We start from the raw sequence: 27,566 nt of genomic DNA on the forward strand, positions 1-27,566 counted from the left end.
TTAAAAAACAAATAAATAAAAACTTGACAGGGACTTCCCCAGTGGCACAGTGGATAAGACTCCATGCTCCCAATGCAGGGGGCCTGGGTTCGATCCCTGGTCAGGGAACTCGACTCCACATGCATGCCACTACTAAGGAGCCTGTGTGCCGCAACTAAGAAGCCCGCCTACCACAACTAAGACCTGGTGCAACCAAATAAATAAATATCTTAAAAAAAGAGAAATCTAGCCTTTCAAAAAAAAACCTTGACAGACTTTACATATGGGAAATTTTATAGGTGGTGATATGGATTTGTCTTCTAACTGTAGAACCAGAAAGAATAGGCACCATTTCGAAAAGAAGGGGTCTTGAATATCTATTGAGAATTGCCCAAAGAAAAACAAAATTACACAGAGGCTAGAGTCTGGCTGTCAGAAATGACTGGTTGGCAGTCTGATATGAAAGACAGGAAGAGTAGCTGATGTCACAAAATAGGTCCAACCAATATTCACCAAATATTTGCCTCTCTCATTTTGTATGATCTTTAAAAGCTCATACGGGACTTTAGAATGCTATGCTTAGAATTCAAAAGAATGAAAGATATCTACAGCAACTTATATGGTTGGATGCTCACGTATATTAAAATAATAAAAGGCAATTCTGCAATCTGTAAAATGTGATCACATTTTTGTAAAAAACTTTTTAAAGTTATGCATGCGTGACGGTAAGAGTGTGTATCTCTGGCCATTTATGTGTATGAACATATGTTTGCACACACATAATATGCAGCAAATTGTCACTGGTCATCACAGATTTCAGGTAGAGGTCTTTCAGAGTTTTTTATTTTATTTATTTATTTATTTTAAATTTTATTTATTTTTTGGCTGCATTGGGTCTTCGTTGCTGCGTGTGGGCTTTCTCTAGTTGCGGTGAGTGGGGGATACTCTTCATTGTGGTGCCTGGGGTTCTTATTGCAGTGGCTTCTCTTGTTGCAGAGCACGGGCTCCAGGTGCATGGGCTTCAGTAGTTGTGGCGTGTGGGCTCAGTAGTTGTGGCACACGGGCTTAGTTGCTCCACAGCATGTGGGATCTTCCTGGATCAGGGCTCGAACCCATGTCCCCGGCATTAGCAGGCGGATTCTTAACCACTGTGCCACTAGGGAAGTCCCCAGATTTTATTTTAAACACTTTCAAACGATCTGAATTTGTATTAAAGTACGTTTTGAGGTTAAAAAGCTCAATAAACCTATTATGTTTATGAAACATTCATATGGGAAAAAACTCTAAGTTACAAGTAGACTTTTGAACTGAGCCGTGGCCGGTTGTCTCCCAAGTAGCTCATTTTGTAATGGCATTTGTACCTTACAGTGAGAGAAGGTCACAGTATACTGGGCATCCTTGGACTGTGGGGAAGGCACCTCTGGGTCCACTACTGGGGCAGCCACTGTGGATTCACACTGGTCCCAGAATGTGTATTGACAGAAGACGAAATTTGAGAGGTTTAAGGGCAGCCCAGTTGCCTCTTTAATTTTTACCTGGAGAGAGAAAAAAATGCAAATATAACTCTCATAAAGAAAACAAACTATGCATTCTTTTCATATCCAGCTACCTCAAATTTAAGAGTGGGTGATGAAATAAATAAATCAGTCATCCATTTGACAACTGAAAATATTTCATTAAGGGTTACCTACTTGTAATGAAATGTGTACCATAGTTCCATAACTACAGTGTGTGAGCGTGGTGACAAACGCACACACCCCTCTCAAACTTTCCTAATGACCGAGTTTCTGACACAGCTGTGACCTTTACTAGAAAAGCATGATTCACTAAACAATATGCACTCCTTGCATGCCACATACACAGACTTCTGAAATTTCATACAACTGTCATCAGAAAGTGTGCTGCACTTCTGGGAAAAGTACTGTCTGTTATTGTATTTATTGACAGAAAGTTTAACTTTTACCATCTTCTATGAAAAACTCCTAAGATTTTCCATAAAATTGTTTTGAATTGAAAAGGGCATTTATCTGAGCCTTCCCAGCCCTGCCCTCTCACCCGGCATGTCAGTTTTTTGACTCGGTGAATGATTTCCCCGCTGCTGTCTACGACTTCAAGACTCCCGCTTTCACTGGAGTTCTCCGAGGAGTCATCCTCCACCACGCGTTCCGGGACGGCGCCTGTAACTCGCATCACTTCCACATGGAGACGCCCGGCAACCTGGGTCAAGGAACCAGAGTGCCGTGGGGTTAAAAGACATCCCGTGGACAATACTGACCTGAGGTGGAAAGCATGCTACAACATCTCCGGCGAGCAGCTCCACTGTTATTGCTGGGCCACCTCCAGCAACGGGAAGCTCTCAGTACTTCCAGAGCCAGCCCACTCCATCGCCTGCCCTGTAATCACCCTGCCTTACTTTGAGTCAAATTTGCCTTTGTACCTTGCCTCCTGGAGTCATTTTCATTCTTACCCGTCTTCTACAGGATAGCCCATGAACAGCACAAAGGCAGCTATCACATTCTACCTGGAGTTATCTGTTTCCCTCGTTCACATATTCATTCATTTACTCATTTGATCAAATACCTGGCATCATGGGAACACCACGATAAAAAGACACAGGCTCTGCTGTCTGGGGACTCACAGTCAAGTGGGGAAAGACACAGAATTAAAAACGCAGTGTAGGGGGCTTCCCTGGTGGCGCAGTGGTTAAGAATCTGCCTGCCAATGCAAGGGACACGGGTTCGAGCCCTGGTCCAGGAAGATCCCACATGCCACGGAGCAACTAAGCCCGTGTGCCACGACTACTGAGCCTGTGCTCTAGAGCCCGTGAGCCACAACTACTGAGCCCGTGTGCTGCAACTACTGAAGCCCACGTGCTCTAGGGCCCGTGCTCTGCAACAAGAGAAGCCACCGCAATGAGAAGCCCACGCACCGCAATGAAGTGTAGCTCCGTGCGCAGCAACAAAGACCCAAAGCAGCCAATAAATAAATAAATAAACAAACAAATAAATAAAAACCCAGTGTAAACTAGCTGCTCTAATAGAGATACGTGCAGGTTGTTAGGAGATAAATTTATCCACTCAACAAATATTTACTGAGAGTCGAGTGTGTGCCGGGAACTGTACTAAGTGCTGTGTTTACAACAGTAAACCAAACAGTCATGGCCACTGGGCTCATGGAGCCTCTCCCTTACCCTCTTGGGAGCAGAGAATGAGAATGGAAGTGACCCTAGGGCTGGGAGAAGGGTGAGGGGGTGAGACCTACTCCAGGAGGAGCGACAAAGTCACCAAGTTATAAGGAAAATAGTTTCTTTGAGACTGTTTTTCTAAAAAAAAAAAAAAAGGGGGGCGGGGGAACTTAAGTTTCCAGATTATCCTGGTGGTTCTCTGCACTGGTGCTAGTTTAGCAGTGTCTCTCTTATGGCTGGTTTCACAGAACTGATTTAAGGATAGGAATGACCCTGACCTTTGCATTCTCAGAGTGTGGTAACTGGCCAAGTTTTCTTTGGCAACACAGTTTTAGGTCGTAATGAACGGACTTGTGAAGGGGACACATGCTCTGGCACTGCTGTGTCATCTTACATAGTGAGGCTTATTTTTAAAGGTAGCTCAGATCTAACTTCCACAGAGCAATTGGCCCTGACACCCAGGACCTGAGAGAAATTAGTTGACGGTGTTTGACAAGTGAGACAAATATGGAGGAAGGAGCAAGAGAAGGGAAGAAAGGAAATATGAGAAAACGTTAGAAGACAGTGGCTCTTAAGCTTTTTTTCCCCAACGTTTTTTGAGACCCTAATACATTTTTAGTATAATTTCAGGGGATTAACGAAATACTCAAAGCCCACATGAACCCTAGCTTAAGAAACCCTGACTAGGGACTCAGCCACTAGATCTCTTTGCCATAGGAGTTGTGCCCATTTTTAACACGGGAAAAAGCAACTTAGCCCACTATTTTCCTAGAGCATAATGTCCACAGGTGGGTTACTACATGTGGAATGTGAGCTGTGCACTTACACATCACAACTGGGAATCTAGGGTCTATTTTCTGGGTTCCCTTTGGGCAGAATGGCACCCTATTCTTAGTCTGTTCTAAGAATCACAAAAAATAACTTAGTATTTCCAAGTTTGCATGTTATTGAAGGATAAGCTAGGAAATAAGGATGTTACTAAATTTAAAATGAAAACATCAGTTGATGAAGTGGATAATATAAAAAAGTTTGAACTTGAACGTTTTCTGAAATGTTTCAGGCTGACAGAAGGCCAATATAATGAAATAAATGAAATATGGGGGCATTTTTTTTAAAAAGAGGAGGTAACAGTGGGATGCTTAAGCTTGTTTTCTTTGAATATTTTAGAATTTCAAAATAATCCTCCCAAGTTGTATGTTGTAAAGACCACTTAGGGCCAGGAAGGAGTTAAAAGTGTACTACAGAGGTGAGAGATTCAAAGAGAAATCAATATGGGGCACAGAGCTGAATCTGGTTTCCAAAAGCTTTCGAATTTGATTAAAACAAAGAAAATACTTGTGAACCACAAATAAAAAACATGTTCTAATAATCTTTTAAAACCATGCCTTAATTTTGATAGTTTCTTTTGATATTAGTAGAGAAAGAAGAATGTGATCTTGATGCTTCACCCTAGTTTCTTGATCCACCTCAAGAACAGAGCTTAAATCGAACTAAAAAATAAAAAATGAACTTGAGCTCGGTGCTTTGTGATGACCTAGAGGGGTGGGATAGGGAGGGTGGGAGGGAGGCTCAGGAAGGAGGGGATATTGGTGGTACATCTATACATATAGCTGATTCACTTCGTTGTACAGCAGAAATTAACACAACATTGTAAAGCAATTATACTCCAATAAAGATGGAAAAAAAAAAAACAAACTTGAACCATGGCCATTTTCTCAGAGGCTGGCTTGTCCTTACCTCCCCCTGCTGGCTGATGATAGGAACTGCATACAGAAGTTTCACATCACAGAACAGACACTCCAAGAACACATTAGCCACGCCAATTAGGTTGTGATTCTCTTGGGCTTCATAGAAAGGGTCACCTCGTTTCCCGTAGAGTCGCTTTGTCTGAATGGTAGGAGAGGCGGGGGGGGAAGGCGAGTAGGAAACAAAACATCAACTTAAACAATACTATTTAAAACCAGTATTTTTAAATGTTTTAAAAAGAAAGCACTGGGCTTCCCTGGTGGCACAGTGGTTGGGAGTCCGCCTGCCAATGCAGGGGACGCGGGTTCACGCCCTGGTCTGGGTGGATCCCACATGCCGCGGAGCGACTGGGCTGGTGAGCCAGGATTACTGAGCCTGCGCGTCTGGAGCCTGTGCTCCGCAATGAGAGGCCGCGGTAGTGAGAGGCCCGCGCACCGCGATGAAGAGTGGTCCCCGTTTGCCACAACTAAAGAAAGCCCTCGCACAGAAACGAAGACTCAACACAGCCATAAATAAATAAATTAAAAAAAAAAAAAGCACTTATCTAAATAAATTAAAAAGAAGTAAAAATAGAATCATGTCACACGAATAAAACAGAACTATCCCACGGGAGGGGCTTGTTAAGTGACATAAGGGCAGGGAGAGCTCTTCTTTGGTTACAGCCCCACCTATCACACCCCGTCCTCCCTATCACACCCCACCGGCAAGGTTTCATTCCCTGTGCTTTGCCTCATTTCCTTCACCGAATCTTTTTTTCCATTACTGATGTAGAAAAAATGGATCATGCTTTCTAGAATTATTCTTAGCATCTACCTAGCCATGAACACAGCTAGGGGAGCACGAACACATGCTAATGAATACAAAATCCACACTGGCTCCATTTAAGCTGATTGTTAACAGCATTGACGAAACAGCACAAGTTCACTTTGTCCTACTTCACTTCACTTGAAATGTAGTAGCAACCCAATAAGAACATGCTATGTGTTCTCTTCATTTAGTTCCTATCTGTGTGGGGATCACATGTTTTATGACCGATCCAACTGATCCTCTCAAGGTCACTTTCACTTTACATTTCTAATATAAACGTCCCAAGTAGCACGACAGATATTCACTGACGCACATATGTGTGTTCTGATGATTAAATCACTTATATTCTTGTCCTTTTAGCACAACCAAAGCTCCTTTACACTTTGTCCCTCTTACCTCAGGAACCTTCTCCTTCCATTCTTGATAAAGGTCTCGCATATCGATTAATTTATTCTCCAGCTTCTCGATGGTCCACACTTGGGTGCTCTTTCCCTTCCTCCTCACTTGAATAGCTGGCTCGCTCACTATGGCTCCTCTCTGCAGAATGAAGGAAAACAAAAACAAAAAACAAACATAACGCATCTTGTTACAACTCTTTTGGATTGTTGAAGCAATATGTATTATCATAAAGTAGAAAGTTTGAAAAGAAAAAACACATAATCTATACAAAAGAAGATGAAACCCTATCACCTAGGGAGTATTCTGGTTTATTTTCAACCTTCTTTGTATACCCATGCACACACAGTTTATTTTTATCACAGTCAGAACCAAACAAATATACAAATTTCCTATCCCAATTCTCTCTCCACAGTTCACCTTCTTGTGTGGTTAAATATTCTTCATAAACATGATTTTTCATAGCAACACAGCCATCCATTATAGGGATGTACCACTCACTTGACTAATTATTCTCTTGGTCAACATCATGGCTGCTTCAAATTTTTGCTATTACACAGGCCACTGTGATAAGTGTCCTGGTACAAAAGCACATAAATGTTTATGAACACGTCTATAAGTACAGATTTAGAATAAATTTCTCAAAGGAGAACTACTTGGTCAAAAGACTAAAATGCAAGAAGACTGACGAGATACTCTCTGACTCGTTTCTAGCTCGCTTGCTGGAGGGAAAAATGAATGGATGAAAAATTATTTCTTCCAAAGTTTCTCCTTAAATGAAAATTTCAAGTTGATCAGACAGGAAACTTCCCAATGGCTGCAAAGAATCCTGCTGTGTATGAAAAACAGGTATCATATGAGTCTTCCTTTCTCGAAGAATTCACTCTCAGAATGGTACTATCACAAAATATACACACATTCCCCCATTTCAGGAGGCATTTATATGAAAGAGAAAACCAGGAGGAATTACTTACATATATTTCTAGTTTCAATGTTTTATTTATTTATTTATTCATTCATTCATTTTTTGGCCATACCAGCGGCTTGTAGGATCTTAGTTCCCCAAACAAAGATTGAACCCGGGACCACAGCAGTGAAAGCACCGAGTCCTAACCATTAGACTACCAGGGAATTCCCCATTTTCACTGTTTTAAAGAAATAATTTATATTAGCAAGGCTTTTAGCCCCCCAAATTCTCATATTCCGATCATAAAATACCCAAAGGCATATATACCCAAGATCTCTAAAGGATGTCTTAAAAAGAACAGACCCTCCGGCTCACGTCAGGGTCTCCTCACGGATGTTCTGTGGATGCCAGGTTTACGTTCCACTTACAGTATCTACTGTTGTACCTCTCGCTCTCATCTTCTTTGAGAACATTCTTACCTTTCTATTGGCACTGAGGTTTGCAGCAGGGATCTGCAGAGTCACCTGGTATTCGGTGAGTCTGCTCATCTCCTCGGCTAAGAAGTTAGCCTCCCTCACCAAGGTGTTAGCTTTGACCAGCTGCTCCCGCAGTTTTGCCAGGCTTTGGCGGAAGAGTTCATCCCTGTGGCACAGCAGAAAAGGACATGAGAATGTCCAAAAGAAAACGGCAGTCCCGTTTCCAAGTGAGTCATGTTGTTAGAAAGTAGTAGAAAACCTCTCTCAAACAACTGTTTTTCAAGCTATTTTTGCCAATTCACCTCTTAACCTCCTCTCTTCCCACCAGGTTTCCGTGAGCTCTCCACTGGTAACCACAGATGAAGAGCAAACATGTGGGGTGACTTAACTTCAAACCATGTTTTAAATTATATAACATTTGAAAACAACTAGATTTTGATATGGTAATGCACACGTACACACAAAACCCAATAAAGCAATCCTTTAGGAAAAAGAAATGATTACGACTTCTGTGTGCTTTGGGGTGGGCGAGATCTGGAGCCAGTAAGGAGAAAGTGTTTTACGTGATTTCTTCAGTTGGTAAAAGGTGAGAAGTAGGGACTTCTGTGGCAGCAGAAATTCGTTTCTCAACTCTACACAATAGCACTTCCTGATAAAAGCTTCTCTAACAGCCTAACTGGGTCCGAACCCTATTATATGTTTTCCCAGCCCCACATCTTTTGCCTCAGTAGCCTTCATCATAGTTACAATTTTTCATTTATTTGTGTAATTATTTGACCAATAATGTCCGTCTCCTCTACGAAGCTGTAAGCACCCCCAGGGCAGGGACCATGGCTTTTCTGCTTGTCACTACACCTAAAGTGCATGGTCCATCATAGGATATGCGAAAATTACCCACTGAATGAAATAAAGGGTACAGCTGACCCTTGAACAACATGGGTTTGAACTGCGCAGGCCCACGGAGATACAGATTTTTTTCACTGTAATCCATGGTTGGTTGAATCTGTGGATGTGGAATGCAGATATCAAGAACCTACTGTAAAGTTATACTCGGATTTTCGACTGCTTGGAGTGTCAGCACGTGCTAAACGCTCAAGACACGTCAGGCACCATTATTTTTATTACAACACAGGATAATGGGCTATCAACAGACCCGGGTTCAAACCCTGGCCTTTTCATTTACTTAATGGGTGAGTGAGGGAAGGTATTTAAAATGATTGTCCAAGCTACAAGACAGAACGAATAGTTCCCACGGCTTGGTGCCACTGGGAGCATTAAATAAAATAAGCAGCATTCCTAGACTGTGGTAAGACCACAACAGAACTCAGCAATACTTATTGTGGTTGTTTTTGTTACCGTTTCCTCCACCACTACCTCAGTTCTGATATAAATGAAGTCACAAGGTAAAAAAAATTCACATTTAGTAGATTTCTTAACATTAAAATTGTATTTAAATGGGTTCCAACATAAGAGAAATAAAAAACAAGAAATGGTTTTATGCTGAAGAACTATTCAAATGTCCTCTACTTTAAGACCAGACCGTGGCATTCTAACTTGGTACCGTTTTTATTAAAGGGTAAGGGGGCAGGTGTAATCTTTAACAACTAACATCACAGTAAACATACTTAGGATAAATAATATCTCTGAAAGGAAAGGCAAGTGCTAACAATCCAGACACGGGAGTAAGATTTCCCTCTTTGCCAGGTCTGTCCCGCTTTGACGTGCCTCACAACCGCCTCGCCCAGGACCCCGAGGCCTTGACTCTGGGCCCCTCCACCCCCATTCCCCTTCGTACCTCTCCTCTGCCCACTGGGTCACTTTCTGCTGAGCTGTCTGGCTGCTATAGGCCAGGCGGTCAGGGCCGCTGCTCTGGGGCCGCCTCTCCGGGGACAGCTGCTGGCGGAGCTGCTCCAGTTCGCGCTCGTACATGAGCCGCTGCTCCTCAAGGGCGCTTCTCTTTTCTTCCAGGTACTGTTTCTCCAGGACCTGAACCACATTTTGAACTGGGTCTGGTGAGCCAAGAGACAAGGCGAGGTGCCTTCAGCGGTGGCTACAACAGGGAGCCCGTGGGTGTTCCTTAGGGCGAAAACCATCCCCGCCCCCAGAATCAAGCCTTTCAATGTGCTGCCTGTGAGCGGCCCGGGAGGCCCGGTGGGATGAAATTCTCTCCACTTCCTTTTCCTTAACATTTTAGATCAATGCCCTGGGGGGAAACATTCCCCACGTCTACTATGTGACTTTCTTCAATTTGATGAGCTCATCCTAATGTTTAGATAGACCACTCAATTGCGAAAAGCAGATGACAGGGGAAAGGGGGTTGGGATTCTATCCACCGAGAAGAAAAACTCAATGAAAGCTAAGACAACTTCAAAGACAGAGCCACATGAGATTTGATTTTTCTGATAGTCACTTTTTAACGCTCTTCTAGCATTGGTTTCAGCACATGGCAAAGGGTCTGTATTTCTGATTTTAGCCACAAATTTATTACTTCTGAATTTCTCTAATGTGAGAGGAAAATTACAGATCACAGCATGTGTTTGAAAACACTGATTGAGTATATGGTCTGGCAATTTCTCAGGTGTTAATAGTCAAGAAAGCAATTCACTTGCAACTATTTCTGATTTTTTGCATTTGCAGATTGAGAGATCACCAACACACAGGTGGGTGAACACGTATTAGAAATACTAATGGGTCTTGTTGAAAGGGGCCACGACTGTGACGAGTGGTGGCTGTGGTGTAGGCAGGACTCGGTCCTAAAGAGCTCATTGGCTATGGCAGGACATTAGCTTGGTAACAACCAATGGCCTGGATATAATGGAGAAAGATTAAGGAAGGCACTGACCACACGCACAAAAGAGAAAGTCATGCTGTCTCTAGGGAAACAGTATGTTAGACAATCTGGATGGTAAACAAAGAAATCACCATAATGGTAAATATTTCCCTGAAGTACATGGGACCTAGGAGATGTGTTCGTATTCTCAGACTAGCCTGAGATTCACACACTTGCTTATTACTCAGTGCTGCTCGTGTCGTATTTCTATATATTGACTCTCATTTTAATTTCCAGGATAAGAGAAGGAAATTAAGAGGAATTTTTACATCACCTCATGATAGCTATTGACTGACTTTACCAGAAGACCCTACCAATTTGTGAAATCAGCAGGTAAATTTCAGTAGTTTTCTACATGAGAAGAGGAAAAGAAAATAGCATGTTAGCTTTAAAAACAGGGTTAAATAATACAAAACAGAGTAGAAAGTACTTTTAAAAATCACTAGATACACAGAGTATAGATGAGTTGTTTTAAGAAAAATGACAACCACAGCAGCAATAATAATTCTACTGGCTGCTGGCTATATCTCAGGTAGAGGCACTATACGCTTTGCATGCATCATCTCATGAAAACCTTGCAAACTTAAGGGTGGATGGTGTTCCCATTTCAAAGATGAGACAAACTGGGACTCAGAAAGGTTAAGTAGCTGACCTAAGATTGCACAACTAATAAGCAACAGAACTGGGTTCTGAACTCAGATCAGAGCTAATTGTCTGGGGTAGGAAATAAACTTAGTAATAAACTGTACTCTTAGCTCCAATGTTTTCCTCAGAATTAGTACTCTGTTAAAGAGTAGATTTAAAAAAAAAATACTGTTCTTTGCTGATATAAAATTCTCAAATTCATTATTTTTTCAAAGCTGAATACTTTTCTTCATAGAGTCCTGACACAGAGTCCCTGAAATACGTTAACTTGAAAGGCCAATGGAAAATGGACTCTAAAAAAAAACCCTTTTACACAAAGGAAGACCATGGGTGGGTAAGACTTTTTCCACAGAGTGAAAACTGACATACTCCAAAGGATTAGAACTTCTAACGTAGCCCTAGAACTTCTTGGGGGGGGGGAGAAAAGAATAATATGGTGATCTTTTTTGAGGGAGTTTAAAGAAATCTTACACGTAAGGGCTAGAGAAGAAAAGTTCTCTTGGAATTAAAAAATATACGTATTTCTCAAACAGTATACATATATTTTTTCTCTATTTAGGCTCTGGGTTTAAAAAAGAAAGGACAGGGTCCTCACCAACCATTTTTAGGGCCCTAACTGAGTGTTTATGAATCTTTTCCAGAGAGAGAAAACTGGGAAACACACCAACTTTTTTATAAAATCATATCCTAGGGTTTTTGCTAAAGGACACTGAATAAGATGTTTAATTCTTATTTCTGCTTGTTGGTCAGTGGTAAGTAGAAACACACATGACCCCAGATGGCTGAGGTAGGGGGTTCCATGCCAATGCAGAGGTAATGTGACTGAGGCCTTTTTAAACTGCTTTAGCAGCTGCCACGACACAGCAACCCTACTACTCACCAGGCTTTCTCAGTGGCCACAAATCACCATGCAGATATGCAAGAGAGAGCAACTCAAAGCATCCCTCCCCAAGCCTGCCACAGACCAGCCTGGGAAGCCTTGCCTGGAGACTCTGGGTCTGGCTATGCTACACACAAACCTGGTAGAGGTACAGGGACTGAGGTTTCTTTTTCTCCTCTGATCCCAACACAAGTCTGGAAACACTTTTCTCTTAGACATATTTGATAACACTTTCTTTTCGAATTAATTAACCTCTTTTAAGCCTTTATCACTATACAACATATTCTTAAAAAGGTCATCCTAATCAGCAAGTCACTCTGACTCTATATGGCATAGGACAGAAGCCGAAGATGATCTGGTCTGTTCTCAAACAACCAACCCACTTTACAAGAGAATGTTCACAGTTTCCTTTTTCTCCCTATCTTCTTTCTTCCTCTTGTATGAACTGTTTTAAAACTCAGTAAGCCTAGAGCCTCAGGCCAAGAAACCAAAGAGGTAAGTGTTTTAGGACGAGAGAAAGGACCCCCTTTCTTTTGGGCATAGTATCCTCTCTTCTTCCTTAGTTTATTCTCTGCCTGGTATGTAACTACGCAATGAGCTCAAACTTCCTTATCTGTCCCGAGAATGGAAAAGAGAGAGGGGTAATGGTGTAGAGGTTGAAGGGAATTTATGTGACCCACAGAATTAGAATTAATTCATATCAAGATGCCCAAGGAACTAAATCAAAGGAAAGTAGATCCTTTGGGGGAAAAAGAGAACCTTTTAATCCCAGATGGAATAAGCTCTATGACCCTTCACCAGCCCCTTAATTGCTCTTTACTTTAGAGCTGCCATTGACTCTGTGAAAACAGTTAAATGTCTGATTCCCATTCTGAAGCCTCAGGAAGAACATATTATGGTCTACAGATACTAGGTTTGCTTTTATTCTTAATTCAAATGAATTGGGAGGCTTCCCTGGTGGCGCAGTGGTTGAGAGTCCACCTGCCGATGCAGGGGACGCGGGTTCGTGCCCCGGTCCGGGAAGATCCCACATGTTGCGGAGCGGCTGGGCCCGTGAGCCATGGCTGCTGAGCCTGCGTGTCCGGAGCCTGTGCTCCGCAATGGGAGAGGCCACAGCAGCGAGAGGCCCACGTACCGCAAAAAAAAAAAAAAATGAATTGGGTTTCAGATCATTATTTATTCTAGAGATTTGAAAATCCGTTATTCTAGTCTATTACTGGGATAATGCAGGTGACTATTTACCCAGAAGTACTACGTCCTGAACTGCTGTGCTGTCAACAGAAATAATAGTCGTCAGTATGAGGAGCAATAATACTAGTGACACTTTTGTGCTGTTGGATACACGGGGAAAAGAACAGCCACTGGATTTTAACCACTGGAAGGCAATGGAGTTGGGACATGGGGAGGAAAGGGTCATAATTGAAAAGCGAGCATCCCTCCATCAAGAATTCAGGGCAGGGCTTCCCTGGTGGCGCAGTGGTTGAGAGTCCGCCTGCCGATGCAGGGGACACGGGTTCGTGCCCCGTTCTGGGAAGATCCCACATGCCGCGGAGCGGCTGGGCCCATGAGCCATGGCCGCTGAGCCTGCGCGTCCAGAGCCTGTGCTCCGCAACGGGAGAAGCCACAACAGTGAGAGGCCCGCGTATCGCAAAAAAAAAAAAAAAAAAAGAATTCAGGGCACCTCAGGCAGAAAAGGCCAGGCAGAAAACTTCAGCTTCTTCCCCATCATGTCAGTTAGATTTGGCCAAAGCATGTAGCACAAGCACTGACGAGCAGCACTGCTAAACACCGGCCAAGCTCCCTCATGCTAAAGCCAATCAGTTAACCTTCATCCCAGTGCTTGTGGAGGAGCTCCGTCTGAAACCACATGAGAGGGAAGAGAATCTTCAAATAGGAGCACCAAGGGGATGACCACCAGGCAGACAGGCTCATAACCGGGAAGCCACCTAGCAGTAGAGGTGAAGGGCGTGAACTCTGTCCGGCCACCAGCATTTCAGCATCATAACAGAGTACATCTGTGTGCCCCATAGCGGAGCTCCATTTATCAGTGGGATTGAGTAAAGCATAAGGAAGGGGAAACATTACTTTTAAATGGATAAAATCAACACTGGAGAGCAAGGCCTGATCTGGAACACAAACGGATACTCATGTTAACACCATGAGCCAGACCACTGATGATGAACTGCTGTGGCTAAGAAAGCTTGGAGAAATTAACAAATGAGTATTTAGTGAGTGCTAAATACTCACTGGTTATTGAGGGGGGTCATATATATATAAATATTTATATAAATATATTTATATATATAAATATTTAGATATATGTTAAGACGGTAGCAATTGGAGAAAATTAGAAATCTGTGATGTGGGATGATACATGATTAAATGGATACCACCTGGATATGCCACAGAGATGTCTAGAATTCTGTAACCTCATCTGAAGAAATAATCTCTCTTCTGATGGGCATTCCTCCACCTGGAGTTTGGAGCTGCACCCTCCTGTCACACCCTGCATCCACGTGGGCTTTCAAAAAATCACTCCCAGGAGAGACTTGTTGCTCAGCCATGTTATTAAATGACCCATTAATGTGATTCTGATGTCTGAGCATCACTTTGGAATGTCTGTCGAGATTCCTCCCAACTTGGTAAGCAAGTAACAGAGGGGGATGAAGTTTGAGTTCCAACTGTGGTCTTCCCTGTGCTGTGCTGTCAAAAGCCCCAGTAGCTAATGTTAATCCCTAATCTTAATGATGTTCTTTTTCGTTGTTATTCTATACTCTTCAGAGTAATACATTACACTTGTTTTTCCATCTGGCCTTTTCTTCATACTTCATTTTTATAATTAAAAAGAGGGGACTTTGAAGCTAAAAATCCAGAGATAGAGATAAATAAAAAGGTCAAAATCTTTATTCTTGCAACAGAATCCCCAACTTGATACACCAGAGATCAGACTGACAATTCTCTAGCCATGCTCAAATTCTCCTCAGGTTTATTTAAAGAGTAGAGTAAGAAAGTAAATGCCTAAGGGTCTTACCATTACTATTCAGCGTTTTCATGATAACTTCCATCTGTGCAAATTCATAGTTATAGTCTGGTTCCGAGGAAGCCTCACTGGCTGCATCCAGGTCATGCTCTGGGGGGCCCGTTTCTTTTTCAAAGTCTTTCAACCAATCTCGCCGTTTCCTCTTAGGTAAATTAATTCTGTGGGGTTTTTCACCATTAGAGAAAATCAACGTGTTTTACACTCAGATAAGAGAAAAGGTGTATGAGTGAACATACTAGTGAACACAAGCTGTTACCTGAAGAAGTGGTTATTTCCCCACAGGATTCTGTCCCCGTGCCACAGCTGGGTGGTGCTGCACACGAGGGTGCCGTTTACACAGGACCTGAAGGAACACCAGGGGGGCTACATCAGCTGGATGGTAAAGAGCAATAAACCTAGACCCAGGAGCCAAAGAGATAACTGGGGGAACTTTCTCTTAATAGGCATATTCGACTAATACCTAAAGAAGGAATAACAGAATTGTAAACACTATCAAAATACACGATCTAGGCAAAAATGATCAAGGGATGCTGATATCCCTCAAAGACAGACAAGTGGACATGATGTGCTCCTGATGGAGATGGGCAACAATGCCTATGGAACATTCTTGTCCATATTTGAGTTGAACCTGATCAAGCCTCTATATCTAAAACCAATTTAGGAAATAGAGAGGGCAGCGGAAGATGTTAAATGACGCCATGGGACGCAATGAGCAAAATGCTGACTATGGGAAGCAACTAGGTGCCTGCAGCAAATAAAATGCAAGGAAAAAAAAGTGGGGGAGCAAAGGAGGGGGACCCATGGGCTAAAAGAGTCCCAAGGGACATAACAATCAATGACAATGGTTAAATCTTATTTGGAGCCTGATTTCACGAAACAACTGAAAAAGAACCTTTATAAGACAACTAGGGAAATGTGAACACCGCCTCAATGTATGATGAGTAAGGAATTATTGTTTATTATTTTAGGTGTGATGGTATGGAAGCTGTGTTTAAGGATACTGGTCTTTTAGAGATACAAGTGGAGATATTTATGGATGCAAAGTTACAATATCTGGAATATGTTTAAAATAACCCAGAGGGGAGGGAGGAGGTGATGTGGAGAACATACAAATAAAAAATAAAACTGTCTGTGAGCTGTCATTTTTGAAGCTGGATGATGGCTGTACGGAGGCTTGTTATACCATTCTTTCTACTCTTATGTTTGAAATTTCCCATAATAAAAACTCAGGGAAAACATAAAAAGAATACCAGGTTTAAATCCTAAACAGCTCTACCAACCAAATGGTAAAATCAATCAAGGGGAGGGAGGTGAGGGGATGGGTGAAAAAGTTTAAGAGGGATTAAGAGGTACAAACTCCCAGTTATAGTGACATATAGTAACTACAGTGGTGACCATTATGTAATATCAATATGCTGTATACCTGAAACTAATATAATACTGTAAGTCAGTTACACTTCAATAAAAACAAACAATTAGAGGTGGGGAAGAAAATTCTGATAGTCTTTGTTATACTGTATATATTATACCATAATGATGTACATTGTGTCTGTGGGTTTATGTTGGTCTATGTATCCTGGACTTGCCTGAAACAAATCTTGAAGAAGCAACTGTCCAGCGGACGTTTGCAGGTGGTCTTTCAACAGTGCAGCTTTCCTCACATTGTAACTTTGCTACAGCTTACTGGCTATCAAGGGGCTGTGACATCAGTAGCCTAAATAAGTCACTATAAAAGATTTTGTAGGATTTGCTGCTTATTAGAAGATCTCAACAACCGATCCTTTGATACAGTTAAAGCACTGTCACTGTGAGTTTTTTTAGGGGGAAAGGAAAAGTCCTCCAGAAATTTTAGCATGGACAATTTTAGTCTTCTCATAAATGTTTCCTTTACCTAAAAAAGAGATTTTCCTGGCATTTAATAACAATACTCCCTAACATCATACAGAAAAATAAAGTCAAAATGGATTAAAAACCTAAATGTCAGGCCAGACACTATAAAACTCTTAGAGGGAAACACAGGCAGAACACTCTATGACACAAATCACAGCAAGATCCTTTCTGACCCACCTCCTAGAGAAATGGAAATAAAAACGAAAATCAACAAATGGGACCTAATGAAACTTAAAAGCTTTTGCACAGCAAAGGAAACCATAAACAAGACGAAAAGACAACCCTCAGAATGGGAGAAAATATTTGCAAATGAAGCAACTGACAAGGGATTAATGTCCAAAATTTACAAGCAGCTCAGGCAGCTCATAACAAAAAAACAAACAACCCAATCCAAAAATGGGCAGAAGACCTAAATAGACATTTCTCCAAAGAAGATATACAGATTGCCAACAAACACATGAAAGAATGCTCAACATCATTAATCATTAGAGAAATGCAAATCAAAACCACAATGAGATATCATCTCACATCGGTCAGAATGGCCATCATCAAAAAATCTACAAAGAATAAATGCTGGAGAGGGTGTGGAGAAACGGGAATCCTCTTGCACTGTTGGTGGGAATGTAAATTGATGCAGCCAGTATGGAGGTTCCTTAAAAAACTAAAAATAGAACTACCATAGGACCCAGCAATCCTACTACTGGGCATATACCCTGAGAAAACCAAAATTCAAAGAGTCATGTACCACAATGTTCACTACAGCTCTATTTACAATAGCCAGGACATGGAAGCAACCTAAGTGTCCACTGACAGATGAATGGATAAAGAAGATGTGGCACATATATACAATGGAATATTACTCGGCGATAAAAAGAAACGAAATTGAGTTATTTGTAGTGAGATGGATGGACCTAGAGACTGTCATACAGAGTGAAGTAAGTCAGAAAGAGAAAAACAAATACCATATGCTAACACATATATATGGAATCTAAAAAAAAATGGTTCTGAAGAACCTAGGGGCAGGACAGGAATAAAGATGCAGACGTAGAGAATGGACTTGAGGACACGTGGAGGGGGAAGGGTAAACTGGGAAGAAGTGAGAGAGTGGCATGGACATATATACACTACCAAACGTAAAATAGATAGCTAGTGGGAAGCAGCTGCATAGCACAGGGAGATCAGCTTTGTGCTTTGTATCGACCTACAGGGGTGGGATAGGGAGGGTGGGAGGGAGATGCAAGAGGGAGGAGATATGGGGATATATGTATATGTATAGCTGATTCACTTTTTGTACAGCAGAAACTAACACACCATTGTAAAGCAAATATATTCCAATAAAGATGTTAAAAAATTTTTTTAAATAAAAAGAAAACAATAAAAGCAAAACAAAACATTAGGGGGATAGTTAATCAATTAATTAAAGTTTAATTTGCTATAAGGGCTGTCAAGTGAAGTTTGATGGAGAAAAATAATGAGTATCATTTTGAGTTTTAATTTTTCCGTAAGTTACTTTTCTCATATACTCTCATTATCTGCCTCCTAATCTTTAGGGGGACTTTTAAGCTCAAAGTTATGGAATAAGGAAAATTCACAGATGAAAATAATCACTCTTCTGTAGTAATATTTCAAGTCTGGTGGCTAAGTTTTTATTGATAAAAAATACCCTGGAAATACCATCTTAAATGTTTTTAATCTGTCCTACACAAACACAGTAAAGCTTTGGTGTGTATGTTTTACACTAACATGCTCCCTTTATTCTTCAAAATGACTCTCAACATTGTGACTCAAGTTTCAAAAGTCTGTTTCCCATTTATTTGGAAATATGAACTGATTTATTCATCTGCAAAAATGGAAAATGAGATCAGAATATATATGTATATGTACATCTATTGTGAAAGTTAATAAAAGGAAACCTCAACTAAAGTTGGAGTCAAGAGGCCTGAAAAGGGAACTCTCATACCCCAACACTCATCCTCAATTATCCCAAAAAGGAAGATGTCAGTTACCCCAACAGGAAGAGACCTACCTTGCACCCCCAACAGGAAGTGCGACTACTTTACTACCCCAGCAGGAGGAAGGAAGACTTCCTCTGCGCCCAGCAACAAGCCCAGCCAATTAAAAAACACCACAGCTCAGTTAATGAGAAACTGTTGTCACCTAACTTTTACTTTCCTCCAATGAACTTTCATTTTTGTTCCTTGCTGATGACTTCCTTTCCTTGTCCCACCTTCCCTACTATAAAAGCCTTCCATGTTGTGTAACCCCTGATGAGATGCTGCCCAATTCACAAATCATTTAATACAATTACATCTTCAAATTTACTCAAAATTTGTTTGTTAACACTATACATATATAAATATGTACATACATACATACTTTTGCCAAAAAGATGAGTTTTTAAAAAAGTTTTATAGAATACTTATCTCTTCTACCTAAAACACAGACATTCAATAGTCAGTTTTTTTTTGTTTTTATTTTCATTTTGGATGATCTGTCCATTGGTGTAAGTGAGGTGTTAAAGTCCCCCAATATTATTGTGTTACTGTTGATTTCCTCTTTATAGCTGTTAGCAGTTGCCTTATGTATTGAGGTGCTCCTATGTTGGGTGCATATATATTTATAATTGTTGTATCTTCTTCTTGGATTGATCCCTTGATCATTATGTAGTTCCTTCCTTGTCTCTTGTAACATTCTTTATTTTAAAGTCTATTTTATCCGATATGAGTATTTCTACTCCAGCTTTCTTTTGATTTCCATTTGCATGGAATATCTTTTTCCATCCCCTCACTTTCAGTGTGTATGTGTCCTCAGGTCTGAAGTGGGTCTCTTGTAGACAGCATATAGATGGGTCTTGTTTTTGTATCCATTCAGCAAGCCTCTGTCTTTTGGTTGGAGCATTTAATCCATTTAAGGTAATTATCAGTATATATGTTCCCATGACCATTTTCTTAATTGTTTTGGGTTTGTTTTTGTAGGTCCTTTTCTTCTCTTGTGTTTCCCACTTAGAGAACTTCCTTTAGCATTTGCTGTAGAGCTGGTTTGGTGGTGCTGAATTCTCTTCGCTTTTGCTTGTCTGTAAAGCTTTTGATTTCTCCATTGAATCTGAATGAGATCCTTGCTGGGTAGAGTAATCTTGGTTGTAGGTTCTTCCCTTTCATCACTTAAGTATATCATGCCACTCCCTTCTGGCTTGTAGAGTTTCTGCTGAGAAATCAGCTGTTAACCTTATGGGAGTTCCCTTGTATGTTATTTGTCAGTTTTCCCTTGCTGCTTTCAATAATTTTTCTTTGTCTTTAATTTTTGCCAATTTGATTACTATGTGTCTCGGCATGTTTCTCCTTGGGTTTATCCTGTATGGGACTTGCTGCACCTCCTGGACTTGGGTGGCTATTTCCTTTCCCATGTTAGGGAAGTTTTCGACTATAATCTCTTCAAATATTTTCTCGGGTCCTTTCTCTCTCTCTCTTCTCCTTCTGGGACCCCTATAATGTGAATGTTGTTGCGTTTAATATCGTCCCACAGGTCTCTTAGGCTGTCTTCATTTCTTTTCATTCTCTTTTCTTTATTCTGTTCCACAGCAGTGAATTCCACCATTCTGTCTTCCAGGTCACTTATCCGTTCTTCTGCCTCAGTTATTCTGCTATTGATTCCTTCTAGTGTAGTTTTCATTTCAGTTATTGTATTGTTCATCTCTGTTTGTTTGTTCTTTAATTCTTCTAGGTCTTTGTTAAACATTTCTTGCATCTTCTCGATCTTTGCCTCCATTCTTTTTCCGAGGTCCTGGATCATCTTCACTATCATTATTCTGAATTCTTTTTCTGGAAGGTTGCCTATCTCCACTTCATTTAGTTGTTTTTCTGGGGTTTTATCTTGTTCCTTGATCTGGTACATAGCCCTCTGCCTTTTCATCTTGTCTATCTTTCTGTGAATGTGGTTTTTGTTCCATAGGCTGCAGGATTGTAGTTCTTCTTGCTTCTGCTATCTGCCCTCTCAACAGTCAGTTTTTAAGAAATATATTTCCCCATTGTTTATTAAGGCATCTAAAAAGCCCTCCAGAAATTCTAGGAAAAGCAGTATGATCAAGAGTAGAAATGTGTCACTCAGTGTCCCTTATTATTTTAAACTCTGAATTATAATTTAAAAAATTCAGTTCCTCATTCTCACTGGCCATATGTTAATTCTGAAGAACACTATCTCAATAGTGGCTACCAAAATGGTCTTAGCAGATATAGAACTTTTCCACTATCTCAGAAAGTTCTATTGAGCAGCGTTATTCTAAAATAAAACTAAAAATAGTTCCAGAGCAAATCAGAGAGAAATGTAATAAGCTTCATCTCTCTTACTTACTGATTACTTTTGTGATCATCTGTATCTTTAGAGGACCCCTATCTAGGTGCTTACACACACACACACACACACACACACACACACACACATACACCTGAACATACATATGAACATATCACTTTGCCGTTTATAGTACACTCTTATTACAATAATATAAAAAAGAAAAAGTTATGGAAACTGCCTGGTTTGGTAACATACCCAAGCCAAGAAATTAGCATTAAAAAGTCATTTCTACTTGAACACATGCCTGGGGTACTTGGAAGAAGCAAATATAAAATCTCTTTGCAGGAATTTATGTAGCCTCACCCAAGCCACAAGACTCCTACAGATAAACTGCTGAAGAGGAGCACATCTAAAAAATCATGAACTGCTTCAGGAAGCAAAGTTATCAGCAGATACAACAAATAGTTGGATTGAAGCCCCAGCAACTTCAGAGAACAGAATTTCCAAATAAAGGCAATAAAATAAGTAAAAATAAAATTATTAAAGCATACAATGGAGTAAAAACAAGCCTCTACCAATAGAGACCAGGCATGTCTAAAAAAGGACTTCCTAAACTTCTACAAATGAAAAACAGAGACACTGAAATTAAAACTCAGTAGAATGTGGTTAAGCAGCAGGTAAATCATGACAAGAGAGAACTGGTGGACTTGAGGACAGATCTGAGGAAATACTGACTATCCCTTCACGCCATGCCCCTCTTTTTCTGTGTCTCCAATCCCATTTCGATCTGCACAACCAAGATTCGGCCTGCTTCCTCACCTCCTATTCTTTTTTCTTTGCATTTTTTCCTTCCATACCCACAACTGCATGGTACTTAAACATTCCATGGTTGTCAATGTCTTCCTAACTGCTATGTCCGATAGAAGCTCTTTATCTTCTACTTTGACCTCTTTCTTAAATATTCTCTTCCCTTAGATTCCATCACTGTATCCTGCTGTTGCCTCTGTGCCTCTCTGACTCCCTTGTCTCACCCTACTTCATGGTTTATCTTCAGACCATCCCATAAACATTGGTTTAACCCTTCCACTATTCACTCTAGACCCACTTTCAAGACAGGCAACACTGATTATGCCCAGTCTGTATCTTTAGGGTAGTTCTCCTGCCCTAAATCCAATGTGCAACTGGAAATCTTCACATTGATATCCCAAGGACACCTCAAACTCAAAGTATTCCAAAGTGAACTCATTACCACTCATTGCCTATCATCCTCCAAACCTGTTCTTCCTCTTGTATTTCTTATTTTGATTTAGTAGTGCCACTGTTTATCTCGTCTCCTAAGACAGAAATCTAATATTGCTCACTTCTTTTCTTTTACTAAGTGAGTTCCCATCCTGTCCCCAAGCACATCGCTTAAACGTCGCTGACTCTCAAGTAATTCTGAAATACATTTTGTTCTTCACTTCTTTTGCTACTGCTGTGTTCCCACAACAATATCGCAATAATATCCTAACAGCTCTCCCTACCTCCAGTCCTTCAAACCCCACACACTTTTATAGGGATCAGATTTGCAGGTTATAAAGATCACTTTAGAAGGAGCACTTATTTTCCTGTATAATAACAATTTTTCTATATATTCTCCTCCACCAGGCTTTGAGTTACTATACTTGGGCATTCCCAGTACAGAGCTTAGAGGAAGTATACTGAATGAATGAACCACTGCCCTGAGGTTATAGGAAAGGAGGAGATTGGACAGGGTGGGGAAGGACGAAAAGTAGGATAAAAAGACATGGAAGTAAAATCAGGTATGAGGAAATCTACCGAATAAAATCATTTTCAGATGTAGTGTTAAAAGAGAATATGATCAAATTCTCATGCTGTGTATATGTGTGTGTGTGTGTGGTGTGTGTGTGTGTGTATACACACACAATTCTGTCAATTTAAAAAAAGTATGTAAAAAAAATCCAGAGCTTCTAATAGGGGGATACAGCATGAAGCTAAAATCTATTTGAACTTGGAATAAGTAAAAATTAAGGAATGGTATCATTTCACCATTAAATATCTTAACAATCTATCACTATAACAGAAGGCCTACAAAATTCATGAATCATGTATGCTACTATTGCTAGTCTCCGTTTTTCATCACTTAGAAATGTATATGGGTGATATTAACAGAATAATTTGAAATCAATATAGTTTTCTTCATAAAAATGTGTGTTCTGAATTATGTGAGTTAAGGAATACTGTTTTAGGCTTCATTTTACACGTGATTATAAAATAATTCAAGACATCATTTAGTAGAAATTAAAAAGTAAATATATTATCCTGTCAATTCTCAAATTTTTACATATTATGGCCTAGTTTAGGAATTTTTCATATAACGGAGTTATCTGATTAACTGCTTTTCATACAAAGCATTACACTCAGTAATAACAAATAACTTTATTCAATAGTTATGTGTGTCAGGCACTGAGCCAAGTGATTTATATGTTTTGTCTACTATTAGCCTCATTTATCATATGAGGGAATTGCAGATTAGATAAAAGAAGTATCTTATCTGAGATCACCCAGCCCTCAAGGCAGAATCAGCCACCCTGAAGCTGGTGCTCGAAATCTTGCTTACACAGCTCTCTACAAGCAGAAAGCAAAAGCCAGTGTAGCCTTAACTCTGATATAACTAAGCAAACAGACAGAAAGGGTCAGTCTACTCCTAAAAACAAGGCACTTGAGCTACGTTAAGGAGCTGCTTCTTACCTTTAAGGGACATTTCTTACCTTGCATTTTCTTTTGGAGTGAGGGTGACCTCTCCGTCAGAAGCAATATCAATCTCACAGTGCTCAGGCTGAATTCCTATCCCAAAGAGCTGGATGTCCTGAGAGGTATCTGCACCTACCCTGGTATGGTCCTGGCAACAGATCATTAAAGAAAGAAAAACCTACCCTTACAAGTAACTCAGCAAAAGTTCATCACAATCAGTTCGAATAACCCAACAGCACATGCATGACAACATTAGATGAATCAGATGGAAAATGTGAGATCTGGCGCACTGTAGGTCAAAAGCTTACCTTAATACACTAAATGTAAAATATGATTAAACACTATAAAGAAAAAAAACGAAACCCTGACCAACAGTGATTAGCTATTATTTTAGAACGTAAAGAAGTCAGACTTGATAGCAGAATACCTTGAGCTCCGGTTTTAACTTGACGACTTACTGTCTATGTAACCGTGGGCAAGGCATTTCACTCTCTGAGCCTCAGTTTCTTTTTTCTTTTTTTTTGCAGAACCAGAACAATATTATTAATATGATCTAATGAGCAGGATTCTTTCTCAAGGATCACCTGACTTAACGGTGAAAGTGCTTTGAAAACAGCTCTATAAATTCAAGAATCATTGAAAATAGTTTCATGGAAAGTCATATTTTCAAATATGTAACTTTTAAAGTGATTTAAAAAATAGCTGAGTTTCTAATACCAAATTACAGAGTACTGAAGCCTGTGGATTATACAATGTACAGATTAGCATGATTTTTAAGTCCCTCAAACCTCAGACATGTGAGGACTGTGACCCTTGGTGACTCTGCCCACTGCTCATCCTCTTTGTTTGTTCTATTGCTCTAAAAACCATGCAGTCACTGTGATAATAATACTTCCCTATTCAACAGAGAAACTGCAAGACTTGGTCTTTCAAAACTAAGATTTCAGAAACAATTCCTTACCCCTTCATCATTTCCTAAATGAATAGATCTTAAGTCCATTAGTGGACTCTCAGTAAGTCAGGGGCTATTTGTGCCATATTTGTTTCTGGAAAAAGTAGAATCAAAAGGATGACAGAAGCCTGAGGTTCCTTTCTTCACTTCTAGCTTATTCTCCACTGCCTTCTGTATATTCACGAGGCAGCTCAGAATCCTTAACGAAGCAGTCTGAGAACTGCTGCACTGAGCCCTGCAGCCTGGTCAGTGGCGGTACCCTGAGGCCGAAGCCCCGAACCCAAAAGGCCACGCCCATCTCCACACCTGAAGGTGATCATAGGACCAAGAGTTATGTCCTGAGCATACAGGCTTGGGAGGGATGGAGATGGAAGAACCCTAGCTGTCTAATCTTCCACAAGAGTCTGCTTTAGGCTAGTGATGATCTCGAGATCTCCTTAGAATTACTCAGAAGCATAATGGTGACTCTCCAGAGCCTCTCAGAATCCTGTCACCACAGCCAGGGATCACTGCGACACCTTCCATTGCTCACTTGTGCCCCTCTGATGGAAATCAGCCCAACTGCACAGCCCCAGTACAATGCAATAGAGCTGGTTTTCACTCCTAACGGTAACTTGACTGAACTACCAATCCTCTTACTTTTAATGAGAGCTAAGCTGGATACAAAAAGCAAAATCATGGGGACAGGCACCCAGACTCAAGTGGGAATCGTACGTGACGGAATTGGGATTGCAACTATCTATTAACATACTCTCTTACCTTTAAATAATAAACCAGAAGTTCGTTGAGAGCAGGGTCTGCATTCAGGTTGACTAGGTAGCACTTGTCATCCCCCACCTTGATACCAGACGTCTCCAGGGAAATCCCCATACTTTCAAGTTGTCGTTGCCTCTCCTGTGCACAGACACAGACAAAAGCAGGGAAGCTCTATTTGTTGCTCTAGTCGTGAGATGTATCCGTGGAAAGCTTAAGGCACTATTTCTGGGGACAAGGCCAGCGAAATTACACATTCTAATCAGCTCAACCAAGTTTAGTGAGATCCTAAAACGCATGACTTCTTGTGTCAGTATTTTAGGGGCACCAAGGATGAACCAGGCACCATCCTGCCCTTAAGGGCTTCCTGTCCAGTGGAGGTGATAAGACCACACAACTAGAAGTAAAAGAGGAGAGCCCTGTGCCATTGGAGAGGAACAATGTGCTGCGGGGCTTCAAAGGAGGGAAATCATGATGGGTTAAGAGTCCAGTAAAGGCTTCAGGAAGAGAATGCATTTGAGATGGTTCTTGAAGCACAAGAAGAATTTCAGTAGGAAGAAATGGGAGAGCAGCAAGATAAGGGCAGAGTGTTCTAGGGGAAGGGCAGAGGAAAGCACAGTAAAGACTCTGGGCGCACTGGATGATTTCAGGTGGGAAAGTCAATGTGGGAAAGTAGTGGGAGATGGGGCTGGAAGAGCAGGCTGGGTCCCTTTTGCAGAGGGCCTCAAATTCATTCAAGTTATTCAAGACATATTTATGTGTTAGGTACAGATCTAGGGCTGAGCATATAAAAGCAAACAAAACAAAGCTACTCCTTTCATGAAAACTTATATTCTAATAAAAGGAGAGAGACCATGACAAAACAGACAAGTAAAATACAGAATTTCCAAAGGTGATATGGGCTATGAAGAAAAATAAAGCAATGTAGGAGTTATAGAAAGTTAGGTATATGTTTGTGATATCTACAAGACATATAAGCAGCAGGCTGGACTAGGTTCCAGTTACTGATTTCAAGCTACCTGATTGGGATGGTCCAATACTTACAAGTGGTCAATGAGATTAAACTGTTCATGAAATGTACAGTGTAGAGGTTCATCTCTCTCATACACACACACTCACACGATTAGTCCTTGCTTTTTATTTTCTCAAGTAAAGTTCATAACAGCATTTGCTAACAAGCTGAAGAATCAAGCACACTGAAAAAACTACTGATCTGCTGCATGTTGTAAATTCTCTGCCAATCAGGTAGCTGCATGCTTTGCCGGGTGATCTAAAACCACAGAACAGGTTTCTGGTTAAATGTGAAAATCAGAACGTATTAAAGATGTTTCCTGAACCATGCCTGTACAAATTCAGTGCTCTGCAACACTTCTAGCAAATACAGGGCCCAAACTGTAGTTAATGAAAAACAATGAAGCCAGTGTCTAAAGAGGATCTTTGCAGGCTCTAGTTCAGTAGAAAGAGGTCCTTAAAGGACTTTTTGAGGATGATAAGTGGCTATACAGAAAAGACAGCAAATGAAAAAGAATCACTGTAGCACAGGGAAATATATTCAATATCCTGTGATAAAACACAATGGAAAAGAAAAAATATATATATAAAAAGAATGTCTACATGTGTATAACTGAGTCACTTTGCTGTACAGCAGAGATTGGCACAGAATTGTAAATCAACTCTACTTCAATTAAAAAATAAAATTTAAAAAAAATCACAATATTTTAGGCCCAAGTTATCAAGCTACCTGTGCAATTTCTTCTGTTTTCCTCAGCTTCTCTTCCCAAGTCACTGTTAGTTCTCTTATCAGCTTTTCAGACTCTTCGAGCTTCTCTTTCAGTTCAGGGGCCTTCATAGCCTTTAAAATGAAAGCAGAGAAATCTGATTTTCTAATTTTTTCCACCCTTGTGTACAAGACAATCCCTTATTGTCCTTCTTAAGCGGTTATCAACTGTCTGTTGGAAGCAATTAAGCCACACACTGTCAGGGGGTTTTAGACCTTTATTAATCAAATGAAGTGAAAGAGTAAATGGCTGCTACTCT

General features: G+C 40.6%; 1 protein-coding gene across 1 annotated transcript in view; it reads right to left on the reverse strand.

The window, feature by feature from the left end:
- KIF13A (kinesin family member 13A) overlaps positions 1-27,566 on the reverse strand; it is a 217,866-nt gene that overhangs the window by 33,926 nt on the left and 156,374 nt on the right. Inside the window, 11 exon segments of the mRNA XM_067752073.1 lie at positions 1,341-1,514; positions 2,035-2,196; positions 4,901-5,050; positions 6,113-6,253; positions 7,499-7,661; positions 9,291-9,504; positions 14,882-15,048; positions 15,147-15,233; positions 23,842-23,972; positions 25,536-25,670; positions 27,271-27,381. Coding sequence (XP_067608174.1) covers positions 1,341-1,514; positions 2,035-2,196; positions 4,901-5,050; positions 6,113-6,253; positions 7,499-7,661; positions 9,291-9,504; positions 14,882-15,048; positions 15,147-15,233; positions 23,842-23,972; positions 25,536-25,670; positions 27,271-27,381 — 1,635 coding nt within the window.

This window comes from Pseudorca crassidens, chromosome 10, assembly GCF_039906515.1.
Source record: "Pseudorca crassidens isolate mPseCra1 chromosome 10, mPseCra1.hap1, whole genome shotgun sequence".
Lineage (NCBI taxonomy): Eukaryota > Metazoa > Chordata > Mammalia > Artiodactyla > Delphinidae > Pseudorca > Pseudorca crassidens.